The sequence below is a fragment of the Halichondria panicea genome, chromosome 11, assembly GCF_963675165.1.
Source record: "Halichondria panicea chromosome 11, odHalPani1.1, whole genome shotgun sequence".
NCBI classification, from domain to species: Eukaryota; Metazoa; Porifera; class Demospongiae; order Suberitida; family Halichondriidae; genus Halichondria; species Halichondria panicea.
In genome coordinates, this window is record NC_087387.1 from 6,358,058 (window position 1) to 6,372,457 (window position 14,400).

Here is a 14,400-nt window from a genome sequence, read left to right on the forward strand (position 1 = left end):
ACTCCATACAAGCGAGGGTCAACTGGACTAGGGGGTGGGTCTCACCAAGAGCTGCTTTCATTGGAATGATGTAATGTTCACGGCGTTCGATTTCAGAGCGAGCAACCAGCCTTCGAGTAGCAGGGTCCCGATAATTTGCAGGCTTGAGACTTTTAGGGAAGGTTTGCGTCAGTGTGAAGAGAGATACCACACCAAAGGAGAAGATGTCTATGGCAGTGTTGTATCGTGTGACCCCTTCCTCTTGAGCTGCCTCTGGTGGCATGTACACACCAGTGCCTGGCATTTGAGTCATCGAGGCAGCTAGCCGGCCAGGCTGAATGTTCACAATCCTAGAAACACCCAAGTCTGCTATCTTGGCATTGAGACCGTTATCGACTAGAATGTTCTTGGCAGACAGATCACGATGGGCAATGGGTGGAGTGCGGCTGTGCAGATAGACCACTCCTCGGCCAGTCCCCGTCAGAAGGTGCACTTTGAGGTCAATAGGAATGTTGGGGCTGGTTTCCAGAAGGTTGTCGAGGCTGGTTTGTAGCTTCTCCATGAGTAGGACGGGGAGTTGGGCTCCAGGGAGATAGCACACCCCCAGGAACTGTACTATGTGAGGGTGACGGAGCTGGCTCATCAGCTTACACTCCTCCACGAAATCGTTCACCCATTTCTCAACCTGTGGGGGACAATCAGCCAGTAAATTATACTAATTAGTCAATACTGGCCTTGCAGTAACGATATCAGATGAAATTTTGTTACTGATTTCAATTCAACCCAAAAGTTCTAAAACTCTTACCCTACTAAATGTTTCAAGAAGTAAGCAATTATCGCATTCCAATCTTGAGATAATTATGGTAAAGCAGGTCACTGAAAGTTTGTGCACATTTGCTATACAAACTATGGCACCACAACTATAAACTGTTTATATACAATATATATATTTTATATAAATAAATTTATTTGCTATACAAACTGTGGTACTATGAACTGTTTACACTGGCACATAATTAGTGATCACTTATAAAAACACACATGAAAACATTTTTCAAAACAACATGGAAAAGACATACACATTACCAATAGTTTATTAGGAACTCTTGACATTACTTATTCCGACAATTTAAATTTCCTCTTTCAATGTCAATAAAAAAAGTATTGTATCTTTGCCATGTACGACAGGTCCAACTTGTGTTATTGCAACATTTAACGCTAACAGCTTAATACCATCAATCAACACGAACACCATCAATGAACATTTGCCCATTTGTGTGAATGGTATATTAGACTGAAGATCATCAAGGCGTTTAGAAAGAATGTCACGCTCATGTGTTGCAAGTTAATCCAAGTAGTACCAGCGCATTTTTGTCTTTGACTTAATTCATACACTATAGCTGGTCCCTTCCTAGTATTAGTAATCTTCCCAGTTGGTGGACTAGTACATGCTTCATCAATAGTTAAGCCAATACTCCATAGTACAGTGTTCACCAGCATACTCAGCAACTGTACCTATTGTTCTGTAACAGTGCAAGTAAATGTATGATAGAAGTTCGAGCTAGTTATCTAATCCACACCTTCCGTTAGAAAAAACAAATGTTTAACTCTCTGCCCTAGATAATTTAATCCTGCTGATTCTGAATCTGAGTGTACAACATCGCTATCTCCCTCAACACGCTTTAAAACACCATTAACTCAACTTTAATTGGTAGCTAGCACAAAAATAACAGTGTAGCTACCTGCTGTGGAGAGCCCAGGTTGACAAGTTGTTGGTGCAGTTTCTTGGCAGCTACCGTTGCTCCAGGTATCTCTACCTCCTCCACACTGCCATAAGCACCTGCTCCTAGTAAGCGTCCAGTCAACTCAACAGTAGCGACTAGGAACTGCTCCAACTCGGGAGCTGTGATTCTGTTAGCCATCTTGTAGGTGAGGGGAGTAGATCTACCTTGTTGCAGTCTTGTAACTTACTACGCATGCGCAAGGACTGAACACCCACACACAGTCCTTCCCCCTTCGACGGCTGCTCGCGAGACTACCACACACCCTCACAAAGCCCACAGGGAGTCGCACTTGTTGTGCTTGTGAGGGAGGGTGCTCTCAGAGCAGTGTAAGGTAGTGCCTGGTAGTGTGCACTGAACTCTGACTGAGGAGGTGGAGCCTCTGATCTGGACAGAGTATGAGATGGTGAGACTCTAGACACAGTCTAGCATGTGAGCTCATGAGTTAGCTTGAGGCTATGGAGTGATGGGTGGTATGGATTTCTCTGAGCTAGGGTTAGAGATTGAAGTAAAGTGTGTTTAGGATTGATAAAAGTGACCACTTGAACATTCTTGCCTCTATACATTGTATGCAGTACTTGTGGAGCTGTGGATATCTGTACAGTATATGTTCCTACCAGAGGAGGTACGACACGCGTGCCTCCATTTAGCAATTAGCCTCTGCAATAACGTTGAGCGTGGGCGGATAATCGAGGCATAATTCCGCCCACGCTCAACGTTATTGCAGAGGTTGCTAAATCAAGGCACCCGTGTCGTACCTCCTCTGTGTTCCTACTATAAACATCGACCCCCCCACACACACACACACGCACACGCCCACACACACACAGGGTCACAGGTGGTGGACCTTGAGATAGCCACCATAGAGAAACAACAACACACAAGAGAGAGTGACCATCATTACCAGAGTGCTGCAGTACTCAAGGTTACCAGTCTTGTACTGTTAGTTCCTATAGAGCTACAGAATGCATCTCTTAGTTTTGATATTGATTGCTTTTTATTGAAGTTATGACTTCTGAAAGTAGCTTACCAAATTGTTCATTTTCGTAGACAATACCCAAGGCACATAATTATGGTCTTTTGCCATATTTACAGTTTTTTCCCTCCCGGAACTAAAATCTGAGTATGATTTAGTAAATGTTTGACTGTGGTAAATATCTTTCATTGAAGGTGCTGTGGTGAAGTGTAACGGCTTGTAAGTGTGTGTGGGTGTACCTTGTGAGAAAAGCTGTAGCCTTTGTTTGGTAAAGATTGAGTAGTCCCATACATGTGTCTCTCATCTAAACATGTCATGTGATAGATAGTTTTGATCTAAACTACAGTTATGCCCAGTTGAAGATATTCCTCATATTGAGGAGAACTGTGTTCCACCATTCCCTCCCAGCCTCAGTAATACCATGGATTAGCCATGTCTAAGGACAACCTGCTATTGCATGCTTGCTGTTGTAACCCTCTCTTTGTTAGTGCCTCAATGGCCAAGCTGGGTTGACTAATAAAGTAACTGTGACTTTGCCTCATTTAATTGTTTTGCTTTTTTGCACAGGTCTGTTGTTGCTAGGCAACCATGTCTAATTCTAATCGCACTAGTCCAGAGGAACGAGAATAAATCGTTGCAAAGTACGATATGGTGAGTGTCACTATGTAACATTGGTATCCATGGTAACCATCCCCATGTGTACCTTCCCTAGTGTATGTAACTGAATGCTTGTTTTTGCCAACATTATCTATTTTACTATCTATTTATGGGCACTGTGTGTGTGTGTGTACGGGTCATGATAATGCTCTAATGCTATTGGTGGATACTTCATCTGTTGTTAGGCAACTTTGAACAGATTAGTGAAGTCACTCGTGGTATGGTCTTATAGCATATCATGTAATTCTGTAGAGTCTTATTATAACAAGTGCAAAAAACATTTTGTGAAAAATGGGGAAGAGTAGGGTTGGAAGAGCATGTGCACTGAAGGAACAAAAAGTTCGAAAACAAGATTGTGGGTTGGTACAGTCTTGCATGCTCCAACTAGTTGGGGATGGGGCACGATCTTTAACAGTTGGGTCCAGCACTACTTCTCGTTACACCTCTTTCTTTATTTGAGACGCTTGATCACCTATTTGACCATCAGCTTGCATGTGTTTCTACGTAATGACGCATTTGAATAAGGCTTTTTCAAATTAACGTTTCTTTCTGTTACAGCACCGAAACACATAGTGTAAAATTAATATTAAATTTGAGACTCTACAGATGAGCCCTGCCCACCCACAACTCGAAGTAGTGCTGGACCCAACTGTTAAAGATCGTGCCCCACCCTCAACTAGTTGGAGCATGCAAGACTATACCAACCCACAATCTTTTTTTCGAACTTTTTGTTACTTCAGTGCACATGCTCTTCCAACCCTACTCTTCCCCATTTTTTCACAAAATGTTTTTTGCACTTGTTTGTAAAATTTTTTCACTGCATACATGCGTTATTTTATAAATAGTCCTGGGAAACCACGTACGTAATTACGTTTTGTTGTGTCTATTCTAATGGGCGTTCCTTTTAGGGTTACCCATCTTGTTCACATCCTTTTGAGCGGCTCATCCAACATGCAACCCTACTTCTCACCATTATTTTTCACAAATGTTTTTTACACTTGTTTGTATCTACACTTTTTTCTTCACAGGTACCATTTATCTATGGTTCTAGCTAGATCAAATATCTTCAGTATGTGGCAATCTACCTTTACTATGATAAAAAGACCTAGATCTAGCTAGCCTCGATCCCAGGCCGATCCGTCTCTAGCTAGGTCGCCTCCTCGGCCTGGTATTGATTGTATCTGGGCGTGTATCTGGGCATGTGCTGTGGTTGCTGTGGTTGCTCAGGTATTCGCTAAAAAAGAGCGAATATACCTGAGCAAGGTGGAGCGAATAGAAACACTAATAGTGTATGTATAAGCATACTTACTCCGTAAAATCACCGTTAAATCACAAAGAACTCCGTGTCATAGGTCTATTCTTTGCAAGTTTAGTTTGTCATAGATATAGGCTTAGCTATAGCTAGAGTGTGAGGAGCTGTCTTGTGCGAAGGAAGAAGGAGCATCACTCTTGTGAAAGAACAGACCTAGGTTCTCAAGTTTCTGCTATCAGTGGCTACCTTTGATTGACTACACAATTTAATACAAGCGCTTGATTAGACCATTGATTGCCAGATACACTTGGTAGAGTCTATCCTCAGACTCTGGCCATCGATCTCTTGTATACTATGCTCAGGGGTGTCCACAAGTGGCTGGGCCTGGAATGTATTGTCAAGGTGAGCGATGTAAATCAATAATACCCTTTCATCATTGGAAATTATACACTATAGCCTATAGTCCAATCCTTGGTATCTGGATCAAGATATGACATTTAATACGGCACTGGCACTGGTGTTGTGTTAGCCTCCTTCACCGGCCTTCAAGGAAGTGCGGCCTTGGATCGAGGCTAGTTTTGTGTGGACCATCACTGTGAGTTACAAAATGTATAGTGGAATGGTGAATTTAAGTTCATACTAATTTGTATACAGGAGCAAATGGAACCTTCCTCTCCAACCCCCGTCGTACTCCTCCTAGCTGATGGGTGTGAACTCATTGAAAGATGATGCCGGCCCCAGTGCCACTCGTGTCCTTCCCAAGGGTCCGATCTTATAGAACTACCTGCACTAAAACTACTGACGTGGAATGGCTCTTTCAACACTTGTGGTTGCTATCCTGACCAGTGACGTCAGGATTCTACTGTCTCTTGATGCACTGTGAACACACAATCTTTGTTATGCCACCTGAAGGCTTAGCAGGCATATCCAACGCAGTATTTATTAAGTCTTTCTGGAAGCTCTTGTTTGAGATCTTCGCTTCTAAACATCTGCATCTATTATGGACGCAGTACTGCTGTGCACAGTATTAATTTCTAGTGTCATTATAATTTTCATTATATCGCTGTATTTTTAGCCAACTGTGATGAACTGAAGATTTTACAGTATACATAGCTGATACTTACCAGCTTCCGGTCACGCCCAGATACAATCAATACCAGGCCGAGGAGGCGACCTAGCGTTCAATTAGAGACGGATCGGCCTGGGATCGAGGCTAAGATCTAGCTAACTGTACTGAATTTTTATTTGCACTGTTGCAGTTTGTGTCTGTTTATGATAATTTTCATGAAGTTTTTTGGTCTTATGCATGCAATAATTTATTATCACAAGCTAGCTCAGAGCAGGCGCGCTCAGAATGCAATGAAGAGCTTCACTTTTTTGCGAGCATTAACTGGAGCGGTAAGAATCGACAGTGCAAAACACTACTGTTGCTATATAGACCTCAAGTGGTTGCTAAGATAAGAGGGGTGTGCCCATGCTGTCTGCTATGTCTGAGCTAGCCTCCTTCACCGGCCTTTGAAAGAAGGCCTGCTATCGACTGCTTGCGCATGCGCCAAATTATTGAATTTTTTTCCCGTAAATATTTCTATAATACTATAATATTGGATTTTTTACCCGTAAATATTTCTATAATACTGGATACATCAGAGAAAATATTCTAAAAGTCATACACAGAGCTATATAGCTAGCTAGCTAGAAACAGAGCTGTGTAGGTTTGTTGTACTGCTATTTTCTTCTGATAGAATCAGTAGCAGTAGTATAGTAGACTTTTACCAAAGTTAGTGTTAAATGGGCGTGGCCTGTCCATATAGGCTCTTATCAGCCGTCACTCCTTTCAGACGATCGTCATCCACACTGTTGCAGGCTGTGAGTCTTTTGTTAACATAGCAGGCTAAGGGTAGCTATCAGAGAATGCTATCCGATGGGCTAGAAACCTTCAATCGAACTTTCTATCTACTTCCTTCAATCCACTTCCTTTCGTTGTGATGTCATAGTTTTACTGAGCATAAACGATGTTATCCAAAGCCCCCAGATACCGGGGGGATATTAGCGCATGCGCAAGCAGTCGATACCAGGCCCACTTCCCTAGCGGGAAGTGCGGCCTGGGATCGAGGCTATATGTCTGAGCATGCTCTGTGTCAGGAGTTCCCCAGGGTTCGGTGCTGGGACCTCTTCTTTTCCTAATCTATATAAATGACATTGATCTACATCAAAATGAAGGAAGTCTCTTGATCTATGCTGATGATCTTCTTCTTTACCATCCTATTCAATCTCCTAAAGATTATATAAAATTGCAAGGAGATATTGATCAACTCCAAGCATGGTCTGAAAGAAATGTACTCTTGTTTAACCAAAGCAAGTGTAAATACATGACTATATCAAGAAAATTCAGCCCACCACTTCCCAACATGTGTCTCAATATCAGTGGACGTCCCCTACTTAAAGTTGACCACTACAAGTACCTTGGCGTGTGGATCTCTCACGACCTCTCATGGTCAAAACACATAGAAGAAATGTGCAGAAATGCCTGCAAGCAGGTTGGTATAATTTACCGACAGTTCTATGGCCACTCGTCACTAGAATGTTTAAGACAACTCTACATCTCCCTTGTGAGATCAAAACTGGAATATGCTGCCCCTGTTTGGGAAAGTTTGCCCTTAAAATCTGCACAAAACTTTGGAATATGGACTACGACTCCCTATTAGATACTGTGGACCTATACCGTCCCTTTCTACAAGAAGATTGTACCTGAAGCTATCATACCTTTACCAGGTAATAAATGGTAACTTTAAATTCCCTGATCCACCACTGGAAAGAAGAGTATGCCCTCTCAATCTAAGAAGCACAAAAAATATACAGTTTGAAAGACCAATTTGCAGAACAAATGCATATGCGAACTCTTTTTTCCCAAAAGCAATATCTGTGTGGAATGAATTACCACTGGAGCTGCAGGAAAGTACATCGATTTTGTCATTTAAGAGAAATGTACTCTGTCACTTGCATTAGTATAATATTAGTCTTTATTTTTAATTTGTACTCGCTATTGTAAGTAATATATACAGGGCACACATTAGGTTAGCGTAATATGCTACTAGTGTATCCATGCATTTTGCAGAATTATTATAAAAAAATAAAAAAAAAGTAGGAAAACAATGGCGAACTGACCTCTGCACCTAATAAAGAAGCCATATCATACACCCTAGCAAATTTAACTTCGAAGGAAAGCGATTAGTTCTGGACGTACCCAAGGCGACAGAGGACACTAATATGTGTCTAGTTTGTGCTGTGGAGCTACAGTTCTCTACATTATCTCGCGGAAGAACGTGAGGAGAAGAATGACAAAAGTTGTTGTTTTTTTAGTTTTGCTGTTTTTATAACTTTTTCATACAATGTTTAATTCAGTTCATATTTCACACAAATGTCACAAATGATATTGGCAACAGATATATAAACTCAAAATAACTTTGTCTTGCTTCTTGGGTGAGATCCAGAGGGGGCCTTTTTGCTGTTTTCGACCCAACCCTACTATTAGCACTACCGTGCTAATGATTATATAATTATATAATCTATAATTATTATTATTATAGTTAAATCAATTTAGCAATTCCGGATCCAGTTTGTTGGTTTTTTAACTTCAACAGATGAGTAACCACTTGAATGTATCCGTAGACAGCTCCATGCATGCACCCAGTACAACTAGAGCTAGTACAGCCAACACACTCACAACAGGTAGGACAACATTGAGGACTAGTGATGAAGATGAGGACTCTACAACTGTGTGTGTGTGTGTGTGTGTGTGTGTGTGTGTGTGTGTGTGTGTGTGTGTGTGCGCGTGTGTGCGTGCGTGTGTGTGTGTGTGTGTGTGTGTGTGTGTGTGTGTGTGCGTGTGTGCGTGCGTGCGTGCGTGTGTGTGTGTAAGGTAGTGCCTGGTAGTGTGTGCACTGAACTCTGACTGAGGAAGGGAAAACGTACCTTTCTAACGGTCATTCCACAAAAGTTTATACCACTGGATCCACGAATATTTTACCCACGAATGAAGCGACCTTGCTTATACACTGTAAAAAATGAAGTGCAGTGGGCACACTAAAATAATTGCATATTATAGTATGAATAATCGTACGCGTGCTCTATTAATATGCGTACATGTACGTGTGCTCACCGCCACTTCATTGTTTACAGTGTACCTTTATACCTGCAGTGCAAGCAAAGTGAGGTAACAGAGATTGCGAGAATCATTATAATTATCTCCTGGCATAATTTATGCTATAATTATTATTATTATGATTATAGCTATTTAATATAGTACATGTCGCCGTTATAAAGTTTGTGATGCCAGGTTATTTGCATGTGTGACTCGTCTTAATTAATTACGTGGTCTATGCATGAGGTTCTGGGTGGGAATAATAGGCTGTTATTATATAGTAAGCTGGCATGCAGTGGCACCACAGTGATACAGAGTGGTGCATGCTGGCATGCAGTGGCACCACAGCGATACAGAGTGGTACTGGCATGCAGTGGCACCACAGCGATACAGAGTGGTACTGGCATGCAGTGGCACCACAGCGATACAGAGTGGTGCTGGCATGCAGTGGCACCACAGTGATACAGAGTGGTGGTGGAATGCAGTGGCACCACAGCGATACAGAGTGGTGCTGGCATGCAGTGGCACCACAGCGATACAGAGTGGTGGTGGAATGCAGTGGCACCACAGCGATACAGAGTGGTGCTGGCATGCAGTGGTACCACAGCGATACAGAGTGGTGCTGGCATGCAGTGGCACCACAGCGATACAGAGTGGTGCTGGCATGCAGTGGTACCACAGCGATACAGAGTGGTGCTGGCATGCAGTGGCACCACAGCGATACAGAGTGGTGCTGGCATGCAGTGGTACCACAGCGATACAGAGTGGTGCCGGCATGCAGTGGCACCACAGCGATACAGAGTGGTGCATGCTGGCATGCAGTGGTACCACAGCGATACAGAGTGGTGGTGGCATGCAGTGGCACCACAGCGATACAGAGTGGTGGTGGAATGCAGTGGTACCACAGCGATACAGAGTGGTGCTGGCATGCAGTGGTACCACAGCGATACAGAGTGGTGGTGGAATGCAGGCTGAAAACTATCCTAAACAACACATGCACAACAAACAGCACCATGCATGCATGCACCACATATTGAAATCACTGTAAGTTGAAACAGTAACTGATATTCTTAAGAAACTAGATATCCAATTAGCAGTAAATTAGGTTTGTTTTCATCCCTCATTCCAAACAGCACCATGGATGTACCCTGCTCTGTGAACGTGCATGCACACTGGTAATTGATACTCAGAGAATAATTGTAACTGAGACTATTAACAGGAAATTGTAAATTGAGTTTGTTTCATCCTAATTACAAACAGCACCATAGCAACATGTAAGCCACTGCATGTTGATTGATACTTCTGAGGTCTACGTTGTTCATAGTTTAAACTGCATGAGGAGAATAATACAGTTATTTTGGAGCATCGTTTTAATACTCGCCAGCTGGGTGGGAGACCTGTGAGAAAATATCATTGAATATAATAATTATATAATATAGCGGGTATAATTTTCGTTGCAAATTTTCAGTTCTTACAGCTCAGGCGTTGAACCTATTGTGGTATTAAATTTCATATGATGCTCTACAATACAAAATGATTATACGAAAATTTCCACGATACGAAAATAACTCGCTATATATGGTGGTACGGTGTAGCACACACAAATCTACTTAATACAGGCTCAATTATTGAGCTACTTGCAATTGTGCAGCAGCATAGTCTATAAGTGCATTGATAAGTGGTTAATGGTTGGAGTGTGAGGAGCAGAGTGAAATAAATAAGGGGTGGAGCTGCAAACATCAGCTCTGCCCTCAGTAAAACTTATTTAGGTTGCAACCCCACCCCTAGATCCGCCCCTGTCAAATGTAGACATTTGTATTTATTTGTACAATCTGTCAAGACAGTGTCATTAATTAATATCAAGCTCTGGTCTGCTATATAGTTTCTTGGAGACTGGCCTCTTCATTGGAGGTATGACTGCATGCATGCATGCTATAGTGCAAATGTATGGATAGAATATTATTATCGTTATATATATAGTGCCTGTATGCATGCAGCAGTCATGGATGATAATCTAGCTTATTAATGTTATGTATATTAACTATTATAGTACCGGAACATACATGTTTGGGGTGAGCGTGCACAATTTTAGAACTTCATATAATGTCATGCATGCAGATGTGGGTTGGTAGATTATCAATATGCCTGTCGCTCTCGCAGTCTCACTCCTTCAGACTAGAGCCTTATTTTCTTGTGTGCTATTTATTGTTATCACTATAATAATTATAAAGACACTGTTTTGAAGGTGTCTGGTATTTAGAAGCCCAAAGGTACTGATTTAGTAATCCCGAGCATAATTATAGCGAGGGTATTTACTACAAGTGTCCGAGGGCTTCTAAATCACATAGACCGCCAAAACAGTGAGCCTTGCCTCGTCTTGAGGCTTGACATGCAATACAACAAGTTACTTTGCTTGACAACAGGATAGCTGCTGCAGGTATGTATACCTCCTCTGGGGCACTTTCCCCATGTACTTCAATTCTCATGAATGTAGATATCTAAGTATCAACTATTATAATACTAGAATCAACTATACATTATAGTGCATTGTGAATTAGTCGATCAAAGTGTATGTTCTATGCCCATCCACTCATTATAATTAAGAACTCCGTCTGCACTAGCGCGCGAGCAATGCTCTATATAATTATATGCTAATGTGTGAAAGTATTGTATATATTTATATAATCATCTAAGTACCGTGACTAAGAACTCAGTCTGCACTATATCTTTGTAATAATGGGTATGAGAAAAAGCCAACGGTTTCTGGCTAGTTAAGGTTTGGAACTTTGTCACAACATCTATAATAAATAGATTGGCTATCTTATGAAACGTTTGATATTGCTTAAATATCTACACATCCTCTGCAGTGCTCAAAATTGCTAGTTTTTAGTGCCGTTTCGGTTAGGGAGAGATTTGAAGAAGATCTTACGGCTAAAGTCCAAAAATTACACTGAGTCATAACTTTTGATGAGAAAATGTGTCCAGAAATATTTCAGAGATAATTGATGTCACAACATTTTTTACGATAACCCCCATTTCACCCCACTATACAACAACTTTTGGGGAATACTTCGAATAATGTTGTAGCTTATTCGTTCACCTATATATATACACAATGGTATAAGCACAATTTCTTAGAAATGTTTCAATCTTGGCTCTGATACAACTGTATATACTCACCTATATTGTGGTATTCTATATACTCTCTAGACTGGATGCACTGTAATCCTCTACACTATAGTAGCTGCATTGCAGTGGAATTCCTGACAACATTCAATTTGCTTTACACAATTATTGGTACTATATCCATGACTGCATGCCGGCAAAGGCATTATCAGTTATATATTTATGCATGCAGATTGCACTATAATATTGGTGTGTGCAGGGCACAAACATTTAATTATGATTGCATACTGCAGCTATAATATTGACTAACTGGGTGGAGGTGCTATATTGACCGTGACTGGAGTGACTGAACTTGTATCAGTTATCAACCAATTAAGGATTAAATGATCAATTAGATCATACTATGGGTCAAACACAGTCTCTTCGTAACACTGGGTAAGCGTGACTGAGTATAGCTGTATACAAATATGCAAGTTCAGCATTAAAATGCCCTACCATCATGTCCATGAAGCATGACAAGATTGCAGAGGATTTTACCGATGTGTCAACATACGTTGCATGGTAGATTGTTGCACTGTCCAGAATGTAATCACTATAATTATACCGCAGGATTGGAGAATGTCTAATTTTATTATGAGATGAGATTTTTATATCAATTGTTATCAAGGAACAAGCGTGCATTTATTACACTATCACGTGCCGTGAGACATCATAAAGGTCCTCGTAGTATAATAATTAACCTGAGCCTACGCCGCGGTTTACTGCTCACTCACAACTTCGCTACCATCTTTGGTGGTCGTGGTTTGGCGCTTATAATTATTATAGAGTGCTGCTTATAGAACGTGGAGTAGCTGTTTCCACGAGGCTATAGCTATCATATAAATTGTACATTTATATATTATATAGCCTATAAATTAAAGACCGCATTATAATAATTATTACCTAAGCGCCAGCTATAATAGTAGAGTATAATTGTTGTGGACTATTGGCGCTTCTATTAGAGTGGCACTGTAATTAAGAAAGACGGGGCTCACCTCACACAATGCTTTCAACTTACACTAGCTTGTAATTATTACCTCTAAAGGCTGCTTTTTATCATGTGCATGCATGCATGTCATGAACAGGTTTGTAACTAGTCTCAAAGAAAAGTACATTCAGAGAGAGTTTGGAGAAGATGAAGAATGGCCACCATCAGATAGAAGAGACAAACAAAGAAGACTTATCAAATTGCAATTAGTCGAGACTGATCAGATAGAGGGGTTTGGCCACAAGGGTCGTTCAAGTGGCATCGAGACTGATCAGATAGAGGGGTTTGGCCACAAGGGTCGTTCAAGTGGCATCGAGACTGATCAGATAGAGGGGTTTGGCCACAAGGGTCGTTCAAGTGGCATCGAGACTGATCAGATAGAGGGGTTTGGCCACAAGGGTCGTTCGAGTGGCAATGGCAAGCAACCTAAAGATGACAAAGAAACACGCAAATCAATACTCCACACTGACCTGTTCAAGACTAGCAGGGACAACAAACCAGTCAGGAAGATTGTTGTGAAAGGCAATGCTGGGATTGGTAAAACCACACTGTGTACCATGCTGACTGAGGAGTGGGCAAAAGGCAAGATCCTGAAACAATTTGACTGTGTTCTGTTGCTACCACTGAGAAATAGCGACGTGTCATCGGCCACAAGCCTCCCTGAGCTGATTAAACTTTTCCATCTGAGTGAGAAGGTCCGCAAACCTCCAACAAAAAGGATGGAGGATAGAGAAGGAGAAGGCGTCCTCATTATAGCTGATGGCTGGGACGAACTCAGTGAGGGTGCTCGAGCTAAGGACTCGTTTCTCTACAAACTTCTTCTTGGTTATGGTTGTTCTAAAGCCTCTGTTCTCCTCACATCCAGACATTCTGCAGCAGCACCTTTTCACAAACTGTCTTCAGTGGACACTTTCATCGAGGTGGTGGGTTTTGATGAAGAAGATATCAAACAGTACATAGTTGAGGAATTCAAGCAAGATCCAGAGAAAGCTTCTTCTTTTATGGAGCAGCTTAAAAGCAATCCACTCATTCAGAGTTTGTGCTCTGTGCCACTTAATTGTGCGATTGTTTGTGACCTGTGGTGCGATTTACAGCAAACACTTCCAAGCACAATCACGAAACTATATGCTAGGATAACACTGTCTGTTGTGCTTCGTGACATCAAGAAGAAATGTCCACAACTCTGTGTAAACTCGCTTGACATTCCCAAGGAACTTCAAAACGATTTCTGGCTGGTTTGCAAATTTGCTTTTGAATTTTTGGCTAAAGATCAAATAGTCTTCTCAGACAGTGAAGTTTCATCGTTTTCTCAAGATGGGAACTTTAACAAGAAAGCATTTTTCTTCGGTTTATTGCAATCAGCACATTCACATTTCCCTAGCCAACAAAACTCATTGACAACAGGTTATGGCTTGTCGTTTCACTTCGCTCATTTGACCATTCAGGAGTTTTTAGCTGCCC

At 41.5% G+C, this 14,400-nt stretch overlaps 2 protein-coding genes and 1 long non-coding RNA gene across 3 annotated transcripts in view; 2 read left to right on the top strand and 1 right to left on the bottom strand.

The window, feature by feature from the left end:
• The window catches only part of LOC135344102 (probable serine/threonine-protein kinase drkD), a 3,723-nt gene extending 1,791 nt beyond the window's left edge, over positions 1-1,932 (bottom strand). Inside the window, exons 1-2 of the mRNA XM_064541198.1 lie at positions 1,722-1,932; positions 1-664 (exon numbers count right to left, since the gene is read on the bottom strand). The exon at positions 1-664 is cut by the window's left edge and continues 467 nt beyond it. Of these exons, the coding sequence (XP_064397268.1) occupies positions 1-664; positions 1,722-1,901 (844 nt within the window). The 5' untranslated portion in view covers positions 1,902-1,932. The remainder of the gene's footprint in view (positions 665-1,721) is intronic.
• The window catches only part of LOC135344131 (scavenger receptor cysteine-rich domain superfamily protein-like), a gene marked incomplete in the record, with an annotated part of 804,697 nt that overhangs the window by 384,503 nt on the left and 405,794 nt on the right, over positions 1-14,400 (top strand).
• LOC135344411 (uncharacterized) lies at positions 4,671-5,736 on the top strand. Its single transcript, XR_010397446.1, has 3 exons — positions 4,671-5,047; positions 5,102-5,240; positions 5,300-5,736. It is a non-coding gene; the product is annotated as an uncharacterized LOC135344411 (long non-coding RNA).